Here is a 26988-nt window from a genome sequence, read left to right on the forward strand (position 1 = left end):
TTGTGGTTGCTGTATAGACTGTGGTCCCATAAGATTATAATGAAATTAGTGACATTGTAGCCATTGTAACATCATAGCACAATGCATTACTCATATGTCTGAAGTGATGCTGGTGTTAGCAAACCTACTGCACTGCTAGTCATATAGAACTGCACATTCTGTACAGTACATAATACTTGGTATTGATAATAGACAACTATGTTACTGGTTTATGGATTTAGTATATAATATACTGTATTTTTATTGTTATACATAGCCTAGGTGTGTAGTAGGTGGTACCATCTAGATTTGTGTAAGTAAATGCTATGATGTTCACACAATAATGAAATTGCCTAATGATGCATTTCTCTGAACGTATCCCTGTTTTTAAGCGATGTACCGTATGACTACAAAGCAGGTATATTGCAGAGGGGCTGCAAAGAGATTGAGTTGAGATTGAAGCAATGCTTATCTGACCGATCAGGGGTGTAAGCAAGGAGGGGGGGACGGTGTCCTGACAAGGAGCTGCTGGAGTTACTCAAGTTTCTTTAACTGTTGAGCCAAAACAGACTTTTTTGTTTTTAATGTCATCTACAGTTAACTACATCAGTTGTTAACATTTTTGGTTCTCTTGATCTTCACCAGCGGCATGTAAGAAGGTTGTGGGTTCTGTCCCGGGTCCTTTCTTTGTGGAGTTTGCACGCTCTCTCCATATTTGGGTGGAAAGGAGCCAGGGGCTCTGGTTTCCTCCCACGGTCCAAAAGCGTGCAGGGCAGGTTGATTGGCGAGTATAAATTGGCCCTGTAGTTGTGTGAGTGTATGCACCCTGCAGTATGTTGGCGACTTGCCCAGGGTTGGTTCCTGCCTGCTCCCCTTGTGCCCGGGATAGGCTCTGCTGACCCCAGTTGGGATTAAGTGGTTACGTGATGGATGGATGAGCTTCTGTAGTGAAGTGTGTTGAGTTCCTTTAAGAAAAGATGTCCTTCTTGACATGAATCACATCAGTGAGTTGTAGAGCCATGAGTTGTGTGGTAGTAAAGACTACTACTGGCTGGTATACTTTGTATCCTAATGATTAGTGCAAATCCAGGCCCATAGTAAATACATATCCATTTGTAGCCCCTGATTTCAGACATCTGGCCATCATGCTATCCTACTTCAAGAAATACTGATTTTTCTTCTCTAATAAACCATATATCATAAATCATAGAACAGGCCTCTGGTGAATCCCAAGCACAGAAACTATGTATAAAACGCTTCAGTAAATGACTGCATGTCTGTTTCATTTGCATGTTAGAATATCTGGTTTTACAATGAGCTGATATCAACACTTCTGTGTTGAAACCTGACAGAAGAAGTGGTGAACACTGAGCTATTTCAGGCTGTCTGTAACTGTCAGCTGTCTTTGTGCTTGTTTTTAATTGACTGGTTTTTAATTTACACCATGTAATAAAACCCTGTGCATGTTACTGAAACTGGTGTTATTTTTTCTCAGAAATAGAGGATTAAATAATCATTCTCAGTCTATAAATGCCTAACGGCAAGTGTGGACATTTCAAATTTTAATTTTTGGTATTTTGTGTGTGGAATAAGTCCCCCAGCAATAGAACACCAGATAACAAAAGCCTAATTGAATCAGGACCTGTTGACCAGCACAGAAAAGGATGTTGAAGAGAATTTGGTTCAGTACTGTAGCTCAATATAGTCCTACAAGGACATGCTGACTTCTAAAATTAATGTCCTGCTTTTCATATAAACGGTGTTATCATTTATTGATCTTCAGTATTATGATGCAATATGCATTGTGTACAGGCTCTGTGTGTGGACAGGCTCTGCAAAATCTGACCTCTCATAGGGTGTGGCCCCATTTTTATGGAAGTTTATATTTTCATTGGGCTTGGACGAAAACATGCATTTGTTTTAAAAATACAGCTATTAATGTTTATTTGCATCTGTCTACATCTATTTATATCTGTTTGTCTATTTGCATTTATTTAAGGCTATTTAGGTCTGTTTATGGCTATTTACATCTCCATTTCTACAAAGATGTAGAATAGTCAGAATTATCTGTTTGTATTTATTTGTAAGGTAGTCGCTGTGAATATTTTTTTCTAACCAAGACTGATGAAGATTCACCATTTTCTAAATAAAAACACTTGATTTATGTGAGGGAAATTAAAAAGCACTTTTTTCAGGATTTTTTCTAAGGGTAAATTTAGAGGTGCCAGTTTTAGGGAATTCTGATAACTAAGCACTTTATGGCGGCAAGACTGCAAGTTGTGCAGTTGATTCCCATCTGACTGAAGTCATTATTATGTGGTGATGAGAAATACAGTTTTACTGTTCATACATGATCACCATGCATAATATACAGAAAATGCAGGCATTTCCCTCATTGCTTTGTCGTATGTTTGCACATTTAATAAGTACCAGTGTGTTTCTTTCATCACTTTGGTTTCTTTGAATTTATATTCTTTAGTTCCGCAATTTTAAAATACAGTGGTACCTCGGTTCTCGAACTCACTAGAACTCGAATTTCTTGAAAGTCGAACAAACCAGTTTGACCTAGAACTCGATCTGAATATCAGAAGTCGAACCGTGAACGCCGACCTAATATAAATTGTACGCGCCAGGAAATGAGTCATACTACAATGCAATTCTTACTTGAATGTCTTCTTCACAGACTGGACGATTAACCAAATAAAGCAGCGCAACATTACAGTAACTAACAATAAATAAACCACTAACTTACGTGTACTGTTAGAGCATTTATGTCATTTATTTAAACTTTATTTTACCAGGTAAATTAACTGAAAACCAGTTCTCACTGCTTTACGTGATATTCGGGAGAAATAGCAGATTACGCATCGGAACTGCCTGGGATACAAACGTCATGCGTGTAACTAAACTCTTCAGCCAATAAGGGCAAAGGTGTGTCGTCACGGAGGCGGTTCCAGTTTATGCAGCCGGGTGAGAGGTCGCAATGCATCTAACCGTAATGCATTGCATCAGGATCAGAATGCGTTGCTTTAAGCCAGTGCTGTAAGCAAGTGGAACGCACCCAATGACCGGACTGGGGAAACAAACTGAAACGCGGACTTAATACAGAGGACTAATGACACCAACCAGAAACAGCTGATCACATGGGGATCCCACACAAGGTTAACGAGGGGGCGTGGCACACGGAAGGAGCGGACGATCGGGGCAGGACAGGGGTAATGTTGGGATAAGATCTTTATCGTTTTGGAAGCCATTAAGAAAAAAATGCTCTTCTTGTTTTATCCTGTTCATTTTGTGTTTAAAAAACAAACAAAAAAAAAAAAACGTATTTAGGTGTAATTTTGGGGGGCCGGGAACCAATTAATTGGTTTTCCATTATTTCTTATGGGAAAAATTTGATCAGAACTCGAACTTTTTACGATTTGATCCGGAGTCCGGAACGGATTAAGTTCGAGAACCAAGGTACCACTGTATTTACTTTCAGGCCACATTGTTTTAAACACCCTTCTAAGTACGTCTGTGTACGTTGAAATTGGGCTCGATTTTAGTAATCATATAAAAATCTTTAATACGCATGTGCTTTGTTGTTTGTGAATAGTCATTTGAATGCAACATAGTGCTCGTTAATTATCTTAATTAGCATCTTGGTTGGTATCGTCACTGGTCATTTAATTTTATGTCTGTGTGTGACTTCTGCGAATTGTGTCTGTGTGCCACTCTGCTCAGCACTAATGAGGGCTCAGTATTCCACACAGGTTCCAGGCCTGAGCAGTTGAGTGGCGTTCTACCGATCATGCCTGATACGCACACTGGATTTGTAGAAGTTTGACAGTCAGGTCACTGGCAGCCCTCGGAGGCTAATCTGCTGACAGGGGCCTGTGAGTCCCCCATCTCTAATCCATACGCTAAAGCTCAGTAAGCCCCTGCTTTAGCGTGCCCTCATTTGCACGAAAAGACCCATCCGTGGCTTGTGTAAACAAGGCTTTATGAGTTTTATCTAATTCGTCACAGTAGAATAGAAACTCCCGAGCGCCTTGGTTTCACCCACACCTGACACCTCGAGAAAATCTCATTGAAACGCCTAAATCACATCACTTTTTCATTCATTATATTAAAATAAATAAATAGGATCATCATAAGGAAGCTGACACATTTTTAATGCAAATGTGCACATTGCATAAATGAGTGTTACTTGTTTTTTAAATGTCATCTCTTTTCCTTCTGGAAAGTTCATCAACATGAATCTGTGTCGTAGATACATCCTACTAATAGGAACGCTGAACAAGCAGGATAAGTACTTTCTCTGTAGGAAGTACTCCTGAATTCTATATTTTTCCACATATTTTCCAAATGACCCTGACTAACTTGCCAATAAATGTTCCATTTAGTATTCATACACATAATATAATCAAAAACACTAATTAAAACCTAGAAAAGACGTGATACCTACATGAGTATATAATTTAAATCCTTTCTATTTTTTCCAACCAGCTTTTACTTTCTATTGAATAATTAACCTTTTTAGATATGCAAAATATCTTATATAGATTAATTAACCTGCTAAAATAACAGTCACAGTCGGCTTTTCCATCCATTTTAAGACAAACATGACAGTTTATGCTTGCGTTCATTCAGGTACATAGATGTCCCAAGACAATTTCATACCGAAAACCGTTTTTTATTATTGTTATGATATGAATTTTTCTTATACTGTAATACCGGTTTAAATAGCCTATACGACGTTTAGAAAGTGGTGCAGCTGGAATCTGTTTAAGGGGGGACCGTTTTCACTGCTGCACCGCTAAAAATGTACCGCCAAAGATCAGAAACGGAAGATATAGCTGAAGCTGGAGTTGAAAATAATGAGACACTGTGGTTGTCAAAAATATCGATTCTCTGATACTAATCGATATTAGAAAAACACTATCTGATTACTAACTCATTTTCACCATTATTGATACCAACAGTGCGGTTTTCGCCTCATTCGCAACACTTCACACAGCACCACTACAGCGCAGGCGCGCGTGCACGCACACGCACACACTCGCACAGCCCCTCCCCTCCTCTCAATAGCCACTGAACGCATTCGCACTGGTTAACACACACATACCAAGTTGGTCAAACATGGCGCATGCTGCAGTTGAAGGCACTTCACAAGCTGCTTTAGTAAAAGAAAAATGCAAAAGTGCTATTTGGAAGTATTTTGCAGACAAGCATGGAAAGGCTAAGGATATCGATTCGTGTTATCACAATTTTTTGTGGACAGTGGTGGCTTGATGGTTAGGGAAGCGCACTTGTAATTGAAAGATTGCTGGTTCAAATCCCCTACCAACAAGGCACCGCTGAGGTACCCTGAGCATGGTACTGCTCCCCGGGTGCTGAATTAGCTGCCCCCTGCTATGTCACGAAAGTCACGTATGGGTTAAATGCAAAACACAACATTTCATTGTTGCCCACTGTGTGCTGTGGTGTGTTAACACTGATCACTAAATTCTAATTCTAAACCTCTATGCAAACAGTGCTACAAAGTTGTGCCGACAAAGTCAAGTAGCATGTCAAACTTGGCAAAGCATCTTAAAGACCAACATCCCGGTCTTCACGAGAAATTTCGTGAGGTCAGTAAAGCTAATTGCGTTCCAGCAACACTGAACTATTAAATACTTATCAAAAACGTTAACTTGGCTGGCGCACACCTTAACATTAGCTGTTTATCTATAAGCAGTTAGCCAACAAACACGTTAGCCATATGTTATCATTAAGGTAGCGGATAGGCGCAATGTCTAATAATAAAGTAATATAGTTAATGTGGGAACAATGCAAAAACGTAAAACAAAAATGTGTCCTGTAAAATCCTGTAATATGTGGTAAACACCCAGTCATATTTAAAAAAAAAATACTGTCGTATACCGTAAAACCGATAGAACTTTGAAAATTTTTTGGTCATACCGCCCAGCACTAACGATAATCATTTACCTTTTTAATTTTTTTAGCAGACACTGTTACCTAGTGTGATTTTTGAGAGAAACCCAGGTCAGTCAATCCTTGAGGCCTTGCTCGGAGGTCTAGCAGCAAAATCATAGTAACCTTCCGATCACAGACAAAGTAGCCTAACCTAGTGAGCCACACACTGCCCTCAGCAACAGAATTGCTGAACTACAAGACAGATAAGATTATCAAGTCTAATATTGAGAACTGCTGAATGCCAAGTACTATATTTGTGGAAGGATTATCTCTTGTTTTGAACGGCACATATAATCACTGACAGTAAGTCACCATTGTTGCCTCTGGCTCTAATGAAAAACACAATATTGTGTGCAATGTTTTCATCCAGTAAGCAAGATAACCTATTTGTATGGAATGAAATAGAAACGGGGGTAATTTAACTATGTTGTGTTTGTGAGTTAAATCCTTTTGACATATTGCATGCTTACATCCTGTCCCGGATCCTTTATTGTTTTCAAACTGCTCTGCAACATTTGTCCGTGTGACCATGTAGAAAAGGATGAAAAACATTACTCTTCTTAAAACCTTTGTTTTTGGATGGCACTGTGCAGAGATCTCAGTAGGCCTGCTGCGATTAGTCGACGTAGTCCATGACGTCGTCGACATCAATATTTTAAATCGACGCATCATCTTTTTATTATTTCAGAAAAATTATCTCTCTGATTCCTAAAACGCTTCAGTTCATTATAATAAATGTTTTCCTTTAATATCACTACGTGATATGGGAGTAGTTAAAGTTATCACAAAACAAAAAGGTGATTTTACAACGTGCAAAAGTGCGATATCAGTACTATAGCGCTATACATGAGCACCAGAAGAGTAAACATTCAGGCGCTATTCTAGACCGCCAGAATAGGCAAAACCACTATGTTGTCTATTCATGTTTGCTAAATTACCATTAGTACGGAGAGCTTTTTAATGTTTTCTGTCCTTGTAGCTGCTAAATACACTCTTTAATGAAGGCATAAAGTTGTCTGTCTGATACGAATCTCCATTGAATAAGTGTTTGCACAAATGTTTAGGCTAACATCTGGTCTTATTCTACGTTGATTGACGGTGCCAGTGTGTGCGTTCGTGTGCATTGTGCTTGTTGGGAACAGTGTCGTTATCGTAAACTAAAACTGAAACGAAAATGGACACTAAAAAGAAAATAATTCGTGAACTGAGATAAAAATGAAACCATATTTACAAGAAAAAAAGACGCATTGGACTTAAATCTGTAAAAAGTACCGCCACACCACCAACATCTTTTAAAACATATACAGCACTGCACAAGTACGTCGGCGCTACATTGCTGATACGTTTTTTGAAGGTCGGTAATTAGTAGCATTTCAGTCGTTTGCACATTTTGGCACTACGTAGTGCCTCCGTAACAGCTCCGTCCAGGCGATGTAATCGCGACGTTTTCCGTCTCAACAGCGATGAAAACGCTACGTCTAAGCGAAACTCCGCCATGATTCCCTAACCCTCTTATTATCCTACGATTGCCAATAATTATTTCAACGTTTGCTTTAGTGTTGAACACGTATCGATACTAATATATTTTATTTATAATATATATAAGAAATACAAAGGTGTTCGTTAAGAGTTTTTATTAAAAAAAAAAAAAAAACATGAAATGCACGCACAAAATATAAAATGCACACGTTACAAAAATAAAAATACTGAAAGAAAAGGACTATCGGACACGCCTGGTCAGCCTGTCACGAGCCACTCTTTGATGGTTGTTTCAGCTTCAGCCTCATTTGGACTAGACACCAGTGGGTTTCGGAATGCAGACTCTAAAAAACAGAACAGACACAATTCACTTACATTAGACCTTATTAAATGGTAAATGTCAATCATGGACTAGTGAACTTATTGTTATTCCTTTACGTTGTGATTGTTCACTTTTTATCTGCAGTCTGAAAAAAAAGCAACTTTGGGCATTAAAACCAATAAAATCTATAGGAAAGAATTATGTAATGTGCATGGGGAGGTTAAATCCATATTGTGTTTAAACCTTTAGGATAAAAACTTTATCCTGAAAGGTAAAATTTTACTTTTGCTTAAACATTGGTTTTACTTACGGATAATCACATCTATAATGTTTGTATTCCTCATCGGTGTTTTGTCCCCCTCTGCCACACCAGTTTAAATGAACTGTCAACTGGGGAGCAAACACCTTTCCACAGATCCTCCAGACTGTTTTCTTTAATGTTTGACCCCAGCCAGTGACAGTTTGGAAACCTAGAGGTGACAACAGATGTTTGATCATACAAAATTTATTACATACTTTTGGGTAGTGTGTGTATGTATGTATATATATTTAATATGATATAAGTATATATAAGTATATATTATATTTCTTAGTATCCATGTATTAGCTATGTATAACGTAGTTTTCTAAAACCATAATCATACCAGTTTGTTCATGAAGTCAACATTTCGCAACTGCATTTCGATGTCCTTTGATGTTCTTCAGCTCCTCAATGTCTTGCAGTGGAAGTCCACCATCCTCTGCACACTGAAAAAATAATAGATTCTTATAGAAAGATCTGTAAAAAGTATTTTAAAAATCTCTGTAGTTGAATTAATAGTAATTCACTTAGAAATATAATTGGTATGAAATATAAACTTAAATACACCTTGGCAACTTTATTATTAAGACTAGGAAAAAAAATAAACTTTTCCAAAATCAATCTAAAATAATTTTATTAAAATAGATCACAAAGCAATTTTGTACAGTGCACTTGCCATTGTTAATAGTGTGTCTGCAGGACTGTTACCCAAAAAGAGAGGTCTTTGGGTAACAATCTCTGTCAGGTGTTGGACCTGGCTCTGCAACTCCCCCAATATTTGCAGAAGGATCCTCTCTGTTGCTGTAAGGTCAAAAATAGAGAATATAGCATTAAATACTTAGACATACATCAAGACAGATGTAGATATAGATTTGTTTTCAACTTACGTGTGCATTGACTTGGTATAAGTTGCCCTGTGGATAACGAAGTTCTCGAAGGAACATCTGTAAGAACAAGACAGTAAAAAATTACTCTAAAACCCTAAGTGATCACAATTACTATCTTGTATTATATTGAAAACTGAAAAGCACAATTGTGATAATTTTCAGTATGCACATGTATTTTGAGAGTGAACTTACGCCAGCGTAATACAACTCAAATTAATAGTAACATACAAACACATCACACAAAAGGTCGAGCATGGTAATGTTAGCATAGCCATAGATGTTAAAATGGCTGAAGTGCGATAAAAAGTTGTCTTTCAAAGCTGATTTAACAGGGAACAAAATATCTTTTAAAACCACGTTTCTCAACCACTGATGAGCCATGAAGGCTACAGATTGGGCCGCAAATTTAAAATCGAGACTGGCTATAAGACCGTATAGGGCCGCCAGCACCACGTTTAAGTCTAACCATGATGCATTGCATCAGGACCAGAATGCATTGCTTTAAATCAGTCCTGTAAACCCAAGGCACAGTGTGTGTATTGTGGATTAACACTTTCAAACGAGGCTCTAAAACCATCAAAACTCAAGTGGCATATCGAAACAAAGCACCCAAAACTTATTGGAAAACCACTGGAGTACTTTCAGCGAAAACATGATGGACTACAACTGCAGAAGCAGACCATTGTCTCCCTAACAACACACACTTATTTAACAACAGTTGCATGTATAGCCATCTGACATTGCCAAGGCTTCACCCACAATGGGACATCTCTCAATAGATCCCCACATAAGTGCGCACTCTTATTTAAAATACTGTCATATAAACAGGATATCAAATAAACATTATCGGTAATAACAAGAAACTTTTAACAATGTCCAGTATATAAAATAGCTATGTAAATCATACCATACCCTATAATATTATTATAGTAATATTACTACTTCCAGAGGCAAACAAACCCTTTTCTAAACAAGATCCGACGTGATGCGTAGTTTTCCCTACCAAAAAGCGACCTTCGACCTAAACGCGACGATCCGATGTTTCGACGAGCAACGCTTTTCAACACCGTGACGGTCTGACGTTTTCGCGCATAAAACGCGATGCTTCGTAATGGAACGCAATCTAATTGCGACCATCTGCCATTTATGCGACATGGCCTACTTGTGCTGTTCAACTGGGTCGTGGTACCTCAGAACTCAAACTTAATCCTTTCAGAACTCTGGATCGAATCCTAAAAAGTTCGAGTTCTGATAGAATTTTCCCCATAAGAAATATTGGAAAACCAATTAATTGGTTCCAGGCCCCAAAAAATCACACCTAAATATGTTTTTTGTTTTTGAGCATTTAAACACAAAATAAACCGGATAAAACAAGAAGAGCATATACTGTACTAAACACATCTAAGCACATTTATCAAAACAGTAATTTTTAAAGTAAGAAAATGAATGTATCCAAACAATGTGTCCTGCCCCGATTGTCCGCTCCTTCTGTGTGCCACGGCCCCTCGTTAACCCCGTGTGGAATCCCCGTGTGATCAGCTATTTCTGGTTGCTGTCATGAGTCCTCCGTATTTAGTCCGCGTTTCAGTTTGTTTCCCCAGTCCAGTCATTGTATTGTCCGTCTGCGTTTTGCCTGCCTCACCTGTAATTAAACCCCATATTCCCCGATACCCTGATGTCTGCGCCTTTGTCTCCATTCCGTCCCCACTGGGCACAACAATATTATTATAATTAAATGTATTAATGGTTTATTATTAATATAAAAATTATTCATAAGAAAACTTTCTTTTTAAATGTATTTGTTATATAATTTTTTTCGAACTATTTGGTTATTCGAGTTATAATGAGTTTGAGAACTGAGGTATTTACCTTGTTTAACCACAGTATCTCCTCTTTTAAAAGATGTTGCAGCTGCTGCTCTGTCTAAAGCCCTGCAATGGCATACAATTTGATTGTTGTTGTCAAAACAAAAACTTAAACGGTCAAATTGTCGATAGATTAATCTATAGAAAAATAGTCATTAGTGGCAGCCCTAGATCTCAGCACAGGAATCGTTAGTCGTTGATGGTGCTGTTCGGGGATCTCTGCTGGGGAACCATTGGTCTATAGTGCCGCTGTGCAGAGTTGTCTACCCAGGAACTAAGAAGGACAGTTTGGAGACAAACTGCTGGTAAAATTCCCGCTCAGCTGGTTGGGTCGCTTGTGGCACAGCAGCGAACTCTGTCCAAGGTTCTGAAAGGCCGGCATGAGACACTGTATCTCCGGGCTGTCGTTTTGGGTGTCTTCCAAAGCTAATTAACCTTGGGAAGCTCGCACAGGAATTAGCTGAGCCCTCCAGGTTGACGCATTATCCTCCTCCGGTCTGAGCTCTACCTCCCGTGACTCTGTAGTGATTCCCCGCCAGTTATTGAGTGCGGTCGATGTTCCAGTTGCATCAGCTGGTTCACTGCCAGATCTCCACTGCCAGAGGTCCATTGCTGCTGTGGGTGCTGTCTTGAAGCCAGAAGTGATAATATAATGGTATTTTTCATTAAACTGTGTATGGCAAAGCAACAATGGTCAATGATATGACATTAGGATAAACATACTCTCACTGTAAATGGCTCTAAAAATGTTTTATATATGCTCTGTTTAGTTAAAAAATAGGCAATGCCAGGGCAGGCAGGCTAAATTTATCTGGTGTTGATACAGATATGCTAGGTAGTTTGTGGGTATGGCAGATAATGTATTATAGTAGTATATCAAAGTTATTTGTAATCATCAATGGGTGATGACTACTTGTTTTGTTCTGTAACAAGGTAGTTAGTGTTTAGAAAGTTTGACTGACTTTTTCCCTGTATAATTCCTGAGCTTTTTACTGGCCTATGCTATCTACCCAGGTGGATTTATTGATCGTTACTGATTTTAAGAGCCTGAGCCCATGAAACTTACTCCTAGCCGAGTCCCAGCTGGCCCAAATTTACACAGAGGACTAAAATGGAGCCAGAGGAGAGACCTGGGGTGACTTGTGGACTTAGTGATTTAGTGAGAAGGCGTGTTGGATGTCAGATGTGAGTTCACATCTTTGTTCCTAAATTAATTTCAATGTTTATTTCCCAGGTTTCTGCTCATTCTTTCATTATGAAATGACTTTGCTCCAATACCCTGGTATATCAGGATCCATTTAGCGTGTACCACACATCTTTTGCTCAAAGAATATTGTTTAAGCATTAAAGCATACTTTAAAGTACTTGTACTCTGCATGATTACAATGAAGCTGAATCTGAATCTGAAATATACTTTCTATTTGAAGGTCACTCACTAAAGAATATGCCTCAATAATCATTTCAGTAACTTTCTAGGATAGAACCTGGGAGGACAAAGTATGTGGCTGTTTGGACCTGAAGGACACCAAAGCATTATTGGTGAAAGGCATCTAGCCACCTCCTGAAGTGATGTCTTTCTCCATATGAATAGTCTGGTTTTCATGATGACTTCATCCAGTCGTCAGTGTTTGGTGAGGCACATTTCAGGGACACCTCACCTGTGCTTGAGCCCATTCGGTTATCTTTAGGAAGAATGTAAAATACAGAGCTGTGCACCGTTTCGAGGTGGCAGCTTGCTGTGTATCGCCTGGTTAAGCCGACAGGAAGCCTGGACTCCTCTCTCTGCCCTCCTGGGCAGGAGCCTTTGTCTTGCCCTTGCTGCCAGAGAGGTGGAGGTATCTGCGAAATGCTCTGGTTCCAGGAAACATCTGCTTCCCGCACAGGCTGGAGGGTTGCATCTGATCCTGCAACATTTATTTTAATTTGCCGATGTTAAGTGGGGGCAGGGAAACAATGTAAAAAGCTCTAAAGAGGCACAGTGCAGTTACTCTGGCTGGCTTTATGCACCATGTGACAGGCCTCTGTTGTTTTTTAATTATATTTATTTATTTCAGTTGCCTTCTGAAGTAAATGGTGCATGTGTTTTACAAATAGCTTGTAAAGCTATAGAGCAGGGCTGTATACATGTTATATATTAACAGGCTTCTTTCTTAGTATTAAACGATAAGAAATCCAAAATGCTTCCAAATCTAAAATGTTTGATACAGTGATGCACCATGGTCAGGGTTAAAATGCCCCCCAGGCAGGAGAGCTTTGGTCTGGAATTCCATTAAATACCAGAGTATATGTCATTAATGAAACAGCATGCTGACATTTTGTTTTTCCTCTGTCTCTCTCTCTGTCTCTGACTGTCTGACTGACTGACTGACTGTCTGTCTGTCTCTGTCTTCCTGTCTATCTGTGTGTCTCTATCGGTTTCTGTCTGTCTGTGATTCTGCCTGTCTGTCTTTGGGTCTCTGTCTCTTTGTCTGTCTTGCTGTCTGTCTGTCTCTTTGTCTGACTCTGCCTGTCTGACTGATTGTCTGTATTTGTCTGTCACTTTCCCTGTATGTCTCTGTGTCTCTTTGTCTGTGTCTCTGCCTGTCTGTCTATCTGTCTGTCTATCTGCCTATCTAACTGTCTGTCTCTCTGCCTGTTTGTCTGTGTTTCTCTGTCTCTCTCTCTCTGTCTGTGTCTCTACCTGTCTGATTGACTGTCCTTGTTTGTCTGTCTGTATGTCTGTTTATGTCTGTCTCTGTGTCTCTTTTCTTGTCTGTCTGTCCATCTGTCTCTGCTTCCATCAGCTTGCAGACCCGGTTTCTACAAAGCCTTCACGGGGAACCTCCGGTGTGCCAAGTGCCCCCCGCACAGCTTCAGCCCTGACGAGGGTGCCATGCTCTGCGTCTGTGAGAAGGGCTTCTTCCGTGCTGAAAAGGACCCTTTCACCATGGCGTGTACCCGTGAGTTCTCATGCTGGCCACCCTCCTATGTCTCTTTCACATATATCTTATATAAACACACATAAAGCAGTTACGATGTATGGTTTTAGTACAAAGATGTGAGAGAACCATTTATTGAAAGTAAATTGTGCTCAGTTAAACTGCTTTATAGTTTTTAATGCAGAAAACAATATCATGCTCCCTGTCTATGGACAAAGTCAAACTGTCAACCTGGCCAGTGGGTGCAGGATTTAAGGCCAAGTTTATTGTAGTTATTATCTGAGTAGTTACTCTTACTCATTCCTTCTTGAACCTGTCCAACCTCTTACCCAGGACATGGCCACAGTTAGCCTACAGCCTCTCGTAGTCTGATAAACCAAAACAGGGACATCCTGGACAGGATGCCAGTCCGTCACAGATCACCAAGCAGGGGACACCCTGGATGGGATGCTAGTCCATCACAGATCACCAAGCAGGGGACACTCAGGACAGGATGACAGTCATAGGGGTATTTTATTCAAAGCCATTTACACAGTTTGCTGTATTCTATTTTTTGTTGTTGTAATGCACAGGCTTTTACTTTTAGATTTTATGTTCTGAAACTGTTGCTTTTTGGATGAAACTTCTCAGGAAAAACCAGTGTCATCAAACTGTATCCATCTCATTTTGGTAATAACTTATTCTGTTGTACGTGTACTTTTGTATTAGCTAAGCAAATGCAACCAGCAGAAAAATAATTACTCTCAGGCTGAGATGAGACTTCACACTATCATCAAGTATGGTTTAAAAATTGTTGATCCCCAAAAAGTGTAATGTTACAGACTACTGTTGCTTTTTCCCACAAGTTTTTTGTCTGCCTGAATACGATGTAGCAGGAGATTTTTTTATGTGGTCAGGTAGCAGTATCAAGAGTTTGTCAGCGTAATACCATGTTTATTGCTAAAAGTAATGGGAGGATAACAGGTACGCAAGTACGCATTCACCATTAAAACCGATATGTGCAGCAATCGATTGTTGTAACAGCACAAACATGTACTTATTTTATGTGCATTTGCGTTGATTTGACAACATATTTATTGTGCATTTATACCTTTATGTGCTAATTCATATTTCATTTAAAATGCATGGTAATTTCTTGTCACAGCAGTGCAAATGCACATAAAACACATACACATTTGCCAATCGATTGCTGTATGTATTGTCTTTAAAGGTGAATGTGTACTTGTACTTGTGTACCAGTTATGTGCATCTCTGCTTCTAGATATTTTCATTTATATGCTTTGGGTGCGGCTTTACTGTTGACTTTTGTCTGTCCTTAATAATGGGCTTAAAACGGTGCAATCAGTGTCCCTGCAGCTGAAAACAGCCGTGTCGCGTGAAAGGCTTGGCCGATAAGCATCTGCGGCCCAGCGGCAAATCCGAGCTGATGGATGGCATTCCGTGGCAGCTCTCAGGCCGTCAATGGAAAGAATAGAAGCAGATAGCGGTGCGCGCAGCTCGGCGTCCCCTTGGCCTGTCCGGGGAGCGCCTCACAAAGAGCTATTGTCTGTGGGGTTTATTTACAGGCTTCATGTCCAGCTCGTGTCACTGGGGCCACCGGCCGGTGCCACCGTACGGGTCCCCACACAGATCCTCTGAACAGCCCTGCCTCAGGTGGGCATCGACCCTCCACTGCTGTGCTCCTTGAAAAATCCCTCAAGGCAGCCTAGATGCTGGAGATAATCAGCTTTTTGGTTTGATTTGTCTTGGGGTTAAGGAAAAAGGCCCAGTGTTCGGCGTTAGCAGTCAGCCGGCACATCCAACGTGATGTGATGGTAGAATTTCCAAAGGATAGGCCACCACACTGCTCAGTCCTAATAGTGACACACTTAAGGGCTTGTTTTCAATTTGTTTATCGTTTATGTTGATCCACGTTACCGTTCCTGGTTAAAAGCCTGATCATGGATAGGTAGGTGTGAGTGTTGCACGTTCCTGCTGGAAGGTCATCTGCGCCACACATACACATATGCTGCCAAAAAATAAATGATGCGTTTTAAGAAAGTGCATCGCCTGGCTGAGTGGTGCTATCAGTGTTTCATTTCCAGCACTACAGGTAGACGACAACTGATAGTCTCTCCTGTGGCTCTGGAGTGTGAATTTCTGGTTCCATCCCTCTGAAGCCTGGCGATTCGCTCTTAATGAACCGTCAGTTTTGATCCCTTGTCCAACAGCCAGTTCTTTTGAAATAATTTCCAATTTTATTTGAAATCCAGTTTAGTCAGTTTTCAGTATGGTTTTATTAGGCTTTATTATTTTTTATTTCAAACATATCTTTCTGCTCAGTTTTTATATAGTTCAGTTTAAGTTTTTGTAATTTTATTTCTAGGCATAGATTGAAAGTTGTAGAGCTATTTTATTTGAGAATTCTATATGAATATACACAGCACATTATGTACTAATGTCCTAAAAATGGGCAAAACATGTTCCAGGTATTATTAATAGTCATTAAAGATAAACAAATCATTACTTTAGCTAAATATCATTAAAAATCAGTAATAAGAAGTACTTGATGTTTTTTTTTTATTTTAGCTATTTTCTGAGGTAACATTTAGGCTATAGTTTTGGTTTTGCAGTTTTTGTATAATTTTTTTTTTATCTTATATGAGTTTACAAATATGTTTTCTTTTGTTTTTTGTTTTCGGTGCCGATAATAACCCTGCTGGCAGCTGCGTGATGCTCTGCCTTCACTCCCTCTCACAGGGCCCCCATCGCCTCCCCGCAACGTGGTCTTCAGCCTTAACGAGACCTCACTCTTCTTAGAGTGGAGCCCCCCCAGCGACACGGGGGGCCGGCGGGACCTCAGCTACAGCGTTGCGTGTAAGAGGTGTGACACGGACTCCCCGCGCTGTCAGCCGTGCAGCGCCGACCTACGCTTCGTGCCACGGTCTCGCAGCCTGACCGAAGCCTCCGTCACTGTGATGGACTTCTCTACCCACACCAACTACACCTTTGAGATCGAGTCCCATAACGGGGTGTCCGGCCAGAGCTCCTTCCCCCGGGCTGCTGTGGCCGTCACCATCAACACCGACCAGGGCGGTAAGTCTCCCTGCCGCTTTTTTACCAGTTAATCTGTCAGCATTAGAAGGCTTTCCTGGGCACATCTAGCTGGTCATTAAGACCTGGGAGTCCTGCATCACGCCAGGCTCGCGAGTCTCAGCCGCCCCTGAGCTCCGACATCAGCCGACTTTCGCTTCTCCTCCACGTGCTGCCACATCGTTCACGCCTCAGCACTCACCCCCTGACATTTTCCCTGGTGCCCCAACTTCAGGGACGTGTTTCATAATGGCACAGCCGCATGCCATGTTTACCGCCCCCCGCCCCACACCGTCCCCGTGTTTGCTCAGAGACCATATAAACCTGCCCACCCCCAATATGCTGGGCTGCTTGCAGAGTCATTACCGGCCAGTGTGAGGAAATGCCAAGACGTCACCTCACGCTGTCCGGCCGCTTATTAATGGTCTGTTTATTGGGAAAAAGTGCTGGCAAAAAAAGCAAAAAGAAACACAAAATGACCTGGAGCGCCTTGTTCCACATGTCATTTATCATATAAACCTGCATGGTCAGTATGTAAGTCAACAAAACCCCTAATAATATACTGGGATGTTCTGATGAGTGTAAAGGGAGACAAATACGTATGTCTCTGCATGACTGAGGGTGTGTGTGTGTGTGTGTGTTTGGGGGGGGGGTGTGTTATGTATATATTATATTGTGTATTGTTGTGGGGGGTATGTATATATTATATTGTGTATTGTTGTGGGGGGTATGTATATATTATATTGTGTATTGTTGTGGGGGGTATGTATATATTATATTGTGGAGACACAATGTAATTCAAAACCGATTATTTTGATATTGTGGGGACACTTTTTTAAAAACTTAAAATTTCTTGTATTTTGTTTGTTTACTTAGGGTAAAGCTTTTGGCTGGGTTGGGGTTAAGGTTGACATTGTTGGGATTATGGTTTTTCCCATAGGTATGAAAGGATGGTCCCCACAAATATATGAATACAAACGTGTGTGTGTGTGTGTGTGTGTCTTCTGGGTGATCCCCCACACACACACACAAACCTGGCTGCCCCCCACATCGTCTCATTGCTATCCCGTCACCTTTACCGTTATCAGATTGAACTCAATTAAAGGCAGTTTATCAGTGTGACAGCAGCCTCTGTGTGTATAAACAGGGCATGGGGATGGATCAGTGGCTTGATCTGCTGGCCAGATGTATCAAATAGGTGGACAACAAAGCGGAGAGAGGCAAACAAGGCAGCGCAGCCTTGCCTGAAATGTCAGCGATGTGCCGGGAATGTCCAAGCAAGCTCTTCTTTCTGTGCCGAATCCAGATGGTTACGAATGGTAGCTGTGTGCTCCAACCAGACCATGCTGCCCTCCCAAGTCTTTCTGAATGACTGAAACACCTGCTGCTTAAGAGAAAGATGTGAAAGATCAACCAACAATTAAATATAATGACCAAAATACAGTTTCTTTGATACCTGTGCTCAGTGAAATCTGTTAGGTCATTAAGGGAAGTGTTGGAAACATTGCAGTTTTCGTTCACTTTCAGAGTCGAGCACTGCAGCTTCTTCCAGTGCCCTGGAAGTATGATGAATTAGGTTGATGCTTTCTCTCCCATGGGAGGAAAGGGCATCAGCTTACTAAATGATTTCCTGTCCCACAAGCTATTTTCTGAAGTGAGGGTGTAAACATCACTTATTGTCGCCATATATCTATCGCGATGTTGACAGTTCTTTTATGTTTATGTCAACACTGCAATAATTAGTATGTTAAGATTTTTTTCTGTTTATATTTTCATGTGTGACTCACACACGGCACCCTTTGCTCCATTGCAGGGTGGATATTTTATATTCATGGTTCTCCTGATCTGCACAAAAAATATCCCATAAAAACTGTATATCAAATCTGACCTTTCTTTACTGTACCCTTCACAGTGCTGGAGATCTTCATGGACTGGCTGTAATTTGGGCATAAACTACATGCACATTCATCTTCTCAGCATGTCCACACATTCCAGCGAGACTTTTATATGGCAGGGGATTATCAGCAGGGTGCGCTGGCCTGCTGTAAATCCGATTCACAGAATCACTTAGTTAAGCATCGTGAGAAATTATAACTGGATTTATGACAGTACCGTTTCACAGGAATAGAACAGTAGCCTTTTCTTGCTGCTTAAAATAATAAAATGGTATTTTTTGAGACAAAGAAGAGTGACTCGATCTATGGATGATTGAAGGCAGCCCTAATGACTAATGGCGGAGTGCATGATCCATCTACAGCAACCGAGAAATGAACGGTCCTTTCTCTGTAGCTGTGTGACTTGTACCTCCAAGAACACTTGTTTCTAGTGAAGGACTCTTCTCATTTCAGCACAGAAAATAGAGCCTGGCACATGTGCTGGGGTAATCATACACAAATTCTGTACAAATGTGAAAATCAGACAGATCTGTAGTTTGCGGTCCTTGCTGCTATTCCTGGATGCATATGGCAATCTCATACATGCCTTTGTGTGACGTGCCAGTTTGATAATTCCACTGGTCAGTTGGTTGTAAACACATGTTACAGGGGCTGGACGAAGATTCATAGCATGGTAGGGCATGGGGCTATGTTTTGTGAAGGGTGGATGGGTCTAGCCAACAACAGAGGGTACAGGAAGAACAACGGAGATGAAAAACAGCAAGCTGACCAATGGCATGTGTATATATATCCTGGTGGAGGGTGACTTAGAGTGATTAAGCCAGGGGGGTGATGATGGGGAAGCCTAGGGTGCAATGGGACTAAAGGGGTTTCATTCATTACTGTAAACAGCCCTGTTCTGGTGCTAAAATACAAAACCTGGTTTTAACACAGAATGGATCATTGTTAGGGCACAGGAAACTTCTGGATGCAGTGTCCAGCTTTTTAACTGTCTGAATGCTCCCCTCTGGCTGATAATTAACCCCGCGCTCATGCTGGTCTGAATAGATTAATCTCATTCTACTCATATGCCTGATCTGTGACTTGTGGTCACCCCATCTCTGTTCAGCAGACACAGATAATTGGTGTGTTGTAATTAGCATGTCTGCAGGGGAACAGAACCGATACAGGGAACATCTCCAGCCAATAGGTCCCGCAGTCAGGAGTGACTGAACCCAGAACTGGAGGGCACTGGAGGATGTGACCCTTATTTTAGCCTGACTGCTCTGAGCGTGCAGAGCGTTGACACGCACTGTGTGTTTAAGTGCAAAACCCAACAAAGTTGAGGCATTATGAAATGTCTGCCAAGCAGCACATGATATGTACCCCAGACTAATAACACCGTCGCCGTTTCCAGCCTGCCACTGTCCACTTGACTGATGCATTGTGGGAGGCGACAGGCCAACACACGTGTCGATCTGTCTGCTACGAGATGGCGGTCTAAGCGGCACCTAACTCTGCCCCCCCAGGCAGGAGGGAGCCTTCGGTGCTTCAGTCCGGCCCGGTCTCACGCTGAATCGCTCTGACGGTGTCAGGCTGCATCGTCCCTGCACTCACAGTATCAGGCCTCACTGGCAACGTCCAGTGACTGTAAAGAAAACTGACTCGCTTGCGAGTTGCATGGTAGTGCTGTGCTGAGTGCAGTTGTCACGTACCTCTGGAGACCTGCATTTTGGCTTCCCAGCCCTGGCTCTAAGGATGTGTACTTAGCATGTCTCCCCATGTTATTGCGTGGTTGCTTCTGGCCTCACTTGTTTGAAGGTGCGTGCAGCTGTCCGTAGGTGTGAAAGGCCTCTATGCCCTGTGATGAGTTGCCACCCTGTGCTGGGTTACTCTACCTTGTGTCCACTTTTTTCCAGAATAGGCTTTGCGACACAGTCTAGGATGAACACTACAGAAGACGGATTAATGATTTGGTTGCTGTCCTGTACAGTTCAGTTCAAATTCTGGATGCCTCCTGGATGCACTTTTCTTCTAGATATTGTTGTATTATCTGATATGTGCTCATTAGTTATATATTCACTAAAAAGTATACCAGTGATAAAAAGTGATATTACTTTTTCGTTGCTCATTATCCTGCACTGTATCTACCCTAACCCTAAGCACCTTCCATACGGTCACCCTGCATAAAGAGCTAAAAAGTAAACCTAAAAAGGCCAGCAAGCATGCTATAAATCATGCGCCCCCTAGGGGATATAGTGAAGCGCGACGCTTGATGTCATTGAAATGTCCATATGATGTCGGAAGGCTAGCAGAGTGTTTTGCCACGTTGTGTATAGATGAGATCGGACATCTTTATGCAGCGGCGGCTTCCTACACTGCAATTGGGAAGCGCTTTGTAATAATCGCTCCTCAGATGGGGCTTTATCTTCATTTCTGTCCAAGAAGCCAATTTGATTGAGATAACCTGCACTCTGCCTGCAGGCAGCTTGGGTAATTATGGGGCTGCACCCGCAGAGTCGGCGCCAGCTGCTCGCAGCCAACGGAGACGGAAGGGGAGGGAGGGAGTGCATGGGGCCCATCAGACACAGCGAGGGCCCCGCAAAGGTCCCCGGCCTCTGCATCAGCTATCCCTTCCAGTGAGAAGTTAATTTATTTTAATTGCAAAGCCATGTGGGTATCAGCAAAGTCTGCAGGGAAACACCCATGACAAATAGAACTATCAGACAAGCTCTTCCTGCGTTCCTGTGGCAAGGCTGCCATACGCATCCATTCCTGTAGGTGGCGTTTGACTCAGAGTGGTCTTTCTCACTGTCACGTTAAACCCAGAGCAGTCTAAGCGTTATTCGGATGGGATGGCCTGTGCCCCGTGATCTGCATTGTTACCAGGAAAATCGGAGCAACCCGCAGTTTACAGAAATGTACAAATTTACAGAGACTTGCATACTGAACATCCTGGTGTGATCGAGCGACATTTTGGTGAGAATAAGCTGTTCCCCCTAGATCGTGGCTCTACCCCTTGACCGTAACATAACAGTGTTAAACTCTCCCTTTTGGCCGAAGCTGTATTATGGCTGCAGATGCTCCAGTCGTCCACTATCCAGAGAGGGGATGCTTATTGCCCCATTACAGACATTCATTTCAAATCCGTTCAGACAGATTATTTGTCCACAGTTCAAGCAGTTAGTCGGCGGATTGTTCACATGCTACAAGTGTCAAAATGAAACTTCCTCCTAGTTGATCCCTAATTCTTTACACCACAGAATATGACTCTGGTCAGTTAAATTGGATTTTTTATGGTGTCCTTCCCGACACGCAGTGCTGGACAGTGATTTAATAAAACCACATGATGGCCCATCTATGATCCCATCTTCCATTGCTAGGGCTGGACTGGCCATCTTGCCTGGCAAAATTCATTGTGGCCCTCGCCCCCGCACACTTGGCAGTATTTACTGTGGAGGACCCCAATGTCCAGGGCCAGTTTTTAATCGGCCATTGCGCTGATCCATTACCAGGTCACTGTGTGTCTGTGCTTATCCCAGGATGCACAGGGCAATAGGCATGTAACCTTCTGCATGTACACAGAGTTCCACACTGTAGGCAGGTCAGCGAACTCACTTCAACACACAAGCAGTAAATGCGCCGACTCGGAGATGAGTGACTGGGAGATGAGTGATTCTTCGCCCTGGGGCCATGGGTGCATCTCAGGGGCTGTGAGTGTGTCTTAGGGACCGTGAATGCGTCTCGGGGGCTGTGATTGCATCTCGGGGGCTATGCATGCGTGTCGAGGGCCGTGAGCGTGTCTGAGGGCCATGCATGATGCACACATCCTGGGAGCTCTGACATCTGTGGCTTCATGCCGGATCATGCTGGCAAGGGCCCAAGGTGCAGTGCCCATCCCTCTTTCCTCACTGGGAAGGCCCGCCACCTGGGAACAGTAGCATTTATCCCGCATGCTGCAGGCTGCAGTGTGAAGCTCTAGGAGCCCCTTGTTCTTAGATGTCAGTTTCTAGCAGCTAATCTGATGAAGAAAAACTGCGAGTCTCCCTATTCGCCCGGCTCCCCAGCAGCTGCTCGTTTATTTGCTGTGCTGTCGTGCAGTGGCGTTTCCAGAATGCACGTTATTGATGGCACAGCCATTAAAGCATTATTACAGCAGCCCCGCTGAGACCTGCCTGCTCTGCATGGAGACTGTGGTTTTAAATAGATCTTGTACTACCAAGCATGTGGACACACGCTCCAGGAAGATGGACACACATTCACAGACAGGTGGCGCCAAACCCAGACGTGGTGGAGGAGGCCCTGCGTCTCACTTTGGGATCTGTTACACCTGACCTATGCCTGCTGAGGCACATTTAGCTTGCTTGTGGTGTGCTGTTCCCCTGTCTGCTCTTCGCCTGCTAGACGGCCAGCATCACCATCATCACCATTGTCCTTTCTCCGTCTCCCACTAATACCATGTGAAGCCTTTCTAAAAGCTACCCTTCTCTTCCTTGGGTTCTATTAAACTCTCTTTTTGTCTTTCATTCTTTACGGCTTCACGTCTGTGATGTCACCAGCTAATTGACTTCCTTTAATCTGTTTTGTGACTTTTATTGTTAATGGCATCAGGCCCCTGCCTTTCACAGAGATGCATCTGTAGCTTCTTTCCCACTGCTGGCTGGTTATTGCATTAGAGTTTCATAGTGTGTAATTCTTTAATTAACCCGGTTTAATGAAACAGCATCCTCAGCCTGTGGCCCTATGATAATAATCATCATCGTCATCATCACCATGTGCTCACCTATGTCTCATGCTCTGAGGTGTGTGTCAGCTTTAAGGCCACCCAGGCTGTCTGTCTTGTCCGGTAGTGGTGGGGGGGGCGGGGAGGGTGGGGGGGGCGGGGAGGGTGGGGGGGGCGGGGAGGGTGGGGGGTGAGGCATCTCTGCTGGCAGGCACTTAACCAGGGTGCCACTGACAGATAAAAACACTTCTGGCCAGCCTCAGGGAGAGGGGGGACTGAGAGAAAGTGTGGGACAGAGAGACAGACGACCCGAGAGAGAGCGTGCCGGGGGGGTTGGGAGGGGGGTCAGACAGGACAGCCGTGGTAGCCACCCTCTCAGGCTTCCTGCTTGACAGCAGCAGTTTTACTACTTGGCTTTATTTTCTTCGTCGTTTTCTCCATGTTTCAGTCCTTCAGCAGAAAAGGGAGTTCTGACGGGCCAGACAGGCCTGCAGAACCAGCACCAGAGCACAGCAGGGCATGGAGCTCAGGGGTTCTGTGAACATTCACATGTAGGAAACGAGCGCAGAGAATAGAACCTGAACGGGCCGATGCCAGAAGCTCCATCTGTTTCTACAGCCACCTTCTACCTGCCATCCTTTGATTGGGTCTGACTTAAGCCTGGGAGAATGGCGATGCCCTCAGACTGGCGATGCCCTCGGACAGGGCTGTGCTGGTTAAGTGGCAGTGGCTTTGTTGCTGTGCTCTTCTGTCCAGGGAGACGGGCAAGGGGACAACAGGAGAAGGAAAGCTGCTGGAGATTAGTGCAGTGTGGCTGCACAGAGTGTATGACCGGGGCAATACTGTCTGTGCTTTCTGTGAGTGTAGTCATCTTTGTGTGTCTCTGTGTGTCTGTCTGTGTGTGTGTGTGTGTGTGTGTGTGTGCGTGTGCCTGTGTGTGTCGGTCTGACTAAATTGGACAGAGCAGCTGTGAAATCAAATAAACTTTACCTTGAAATGCCAGCTATTAAATGATTAAATTATAAGGTATGTGTGCACGGAAGATGTTTTCATGTGAGACACGGTGAATAGTGTTGGTGGTTTTTCATGGTATAATGTTCTTTTTTAATCTAGTCTTTTAATTTCCTTGGTAGCCGCTTCACACAGCTGAATATTTTTATATCTTCGTTCCGGGTGCTCTGAGATTTAGAATGTGTACAGCTGGGGATTACGAAATGTAACCATACGGGTGGAAATGTGTCGTGTCGGCCATGTTAGAATTGCTAAGGTGCCACGCGTAAATGCATCTGGTCTGAAGCTGCAGGGAGAGTATCTGAGTGTTTAGGGAGTGAAGCACATCACTAATGCTGACATTTCTGAGGAAATTCTGGAAGGGATGGCCTCTCTCCCAGGAAAAACTTGGGGTGCCTCAGCCAATCAGATGGGGAGTACTGGGGCCTCATCCAATAAGAAGACGTCCTTTTAATAGCCTACAGCTTGTGTGAAGTGAAAGCTTCCTCTCTAAAGGCCGCTACTGTCTCTGCACTTTATGCAGTTTCTTTTGGTGCCTTATTTTCGGGTCAGTGGCATTAAATCAAACCCAGAGCTTCTATTCCACATTTTGTGGACCCTGGTCTCTAGTCATACAGGGCAGCTCGTCTTCACTAGGCATCAAAATAAGTTGTCTCTCTGTATTTCAACCAGGGCAACATGCAGCCTGGATTTGCTGCTAAGCACAACTGCTAATGAGTTGGCCTTATGCATAGATCAGTTGGTGGGATTTGTTTTAAAGATCGCGATACACTTAAATAACGCTGCTTGTGATGTGTGAACCTGCACCTTAAGGTTTTCTGAGACCTGTTTCTGAGCTGCAGCCCAGGAAGTAAAGGTGGGGCAGGATATGCACGAATGTCCAGGGTTTAAGGTTGGTGGGGGGCAAGAGTCAACTGGCCTGGTGGTGAGGGAGGGACCCCCTCTCTTGACTGGGGGCAGTGAGAGCTTAGGACTTCTGCAGACTCACAGTGGTCCAGTAGAATCCACCGTGTGTGGAAGTCAACACGGGCATTTGGGGGGTTGGATTGATCTCAACAAAACCACCCACATCCCCCCACCCTGGTCTAATAGAGCAGCGGAACACAAGCCTCAGCGACCTGCTATATCTATCGATTATATACACATATTGCTGGACCATATCCTTTTTATGGCTGCAGTCTAATTAAATAGTGTAATATACCTGATTACTACTTTGAAAGACATACGCTTGAAATAACTGCAATGAAAGACGTAATGGAGCTCAAATACAATGACAACATTTAATGAAATTAGCTAAATATGACCATCTGATAAGTATATTTATGTGCCTTTGTGTACGCAAGCGACAGTCTGTGTACCTGCAATATAAGCATGTTTTAAAAGTCAGAATTAGATTGTCAGAAGTGAGATTTCTTACATGAAAAAGCTAAGCTATACTCATACGGAAAAGATTTTTTAAAATAACATGTGACTTTAATTTCTTTTACCTAAATCACACAAGGTCTTTTTACGACACTCATAATAATTAATAAACAAGGCGTATCAAGTTATTGTATCATTAGACATATATGTCCTTTATTCATGTAAAATACATGTGAATTTAATGTGCTGCCAGAAATTTTAATTCTATATACATGTTCAATGCATAATAAGTGAATGTTTTGTCAGTATTCATTTTTATACATAATTCTTTGAATATACTCAGTTGAATCATGGACAGTTGTTCCAAACAGCTAGAATGAGTTTTTTGAAAAAGAAACATCCCTTTTCAGCTGATCTATTCAATTTGAGTTAATCTCACTAAATTTTCCTATGTCTAATTAAACCAGCCGAGTGTGGAGAGATCATACATGTCTTTCATTACAATAATATAAAAGCAATATAAAATTTTATTAAAAAACAGCAAGCAATAGACATGTCCTAACATGTCCTAGAGTGATATTTTAACTCATTTGGTAAAGTTCACGTAAAAGTTTTATATTTTTTCTTTTTGCTTTTTCCTTGAGTGCCTTACATGTCAGGTGTGTATTTTTGTATGAATGTGGCCATAATCATAAAAGAAAAAACACTTTCTTGTGGTGAACATATAAAGAATATTATGTATTGACATATATAATTGAAATAAGAAAAATGCTTGATAGCCTCTATAGACTATGCTTTTTTTTATATGGGTAGTACATGTTCTATTTTTATCACTTCTTCATTTGGTCTGTCTTTCTGTTCCATTTAATTACGCTGTTTAACCATTGTTATCCTGCACACAGTGCAGAATTAGCTTTTAGCATCTTAACGCCTTTGCACATTAATTCAGACCTTTGGCTTTGAAGACCCTCAGCGGCTAGAGAAGCAGTAAAACTCGGGGCATCGGGGTGATGCCCCTAATTAGTTAGGCGTATGTTCCACAATTTTAAAGTCATAAAGTACGACTGTATTTCCTTAGGTAATTGAATGTGACCGTAATTAATGTATATGTGGATGATTTAGAATCCCTGCATTCGCATCTCAAGTAACATGCCGCCTTGATAAGCTGCGAATTGGTGTCTCTAATTGTGTGTGTGTGTGTATAAGATTTATATTACTATTATATGTGATTAAA

The 26988-nt window shown here is 42.2% G+C and overlaps 1 protein-coding gene across 4 annotated transcripts in view; it reads left to right on the forward strand.

Annotated features, from left to right (window-relative positions):
* Positions 1 to 26988, forward strand: part of LOC111846867 (ephrin type-A receptor 6-like) — a 153470-nt gene that overhangs the window by 90818 nt on the left and 35664 nt on the right. For all 4 annotated transcript variants that reach the window (XM_072715523.1, XM_072715521.1, XM_072715522.1 and 1 more), the window contains 2 exons: positions 13578 to 13733; positions 16452 to 16787. In XM_072715523.1, coding sequence (XP_072571624.1) covers positions 13578 to 13733; positions 16452 to 16787 — 492 coding nt within the window. The remainder of the gene's footprint in view (positions 1 to 13577; positions 13734 to 16451; positions 16788 to 26988) is intronic.

This window comes from Paramormyrops kingsleyae, chromosome 1 (assembly GCF_048594095.1).
Source record: "Paramormyrops kingsleyae isolate MSU_618 chromosome 1, PKINGS_0.4, whole genome shotgun sequence".
Classification (NCBI taxonomy): Eukaryota; Metazoa; Chordata; class Actinopteri; order Osteoglossiformes; family Mormyridae; genus Paramormyrops; species Paramormyrops kingsleyae.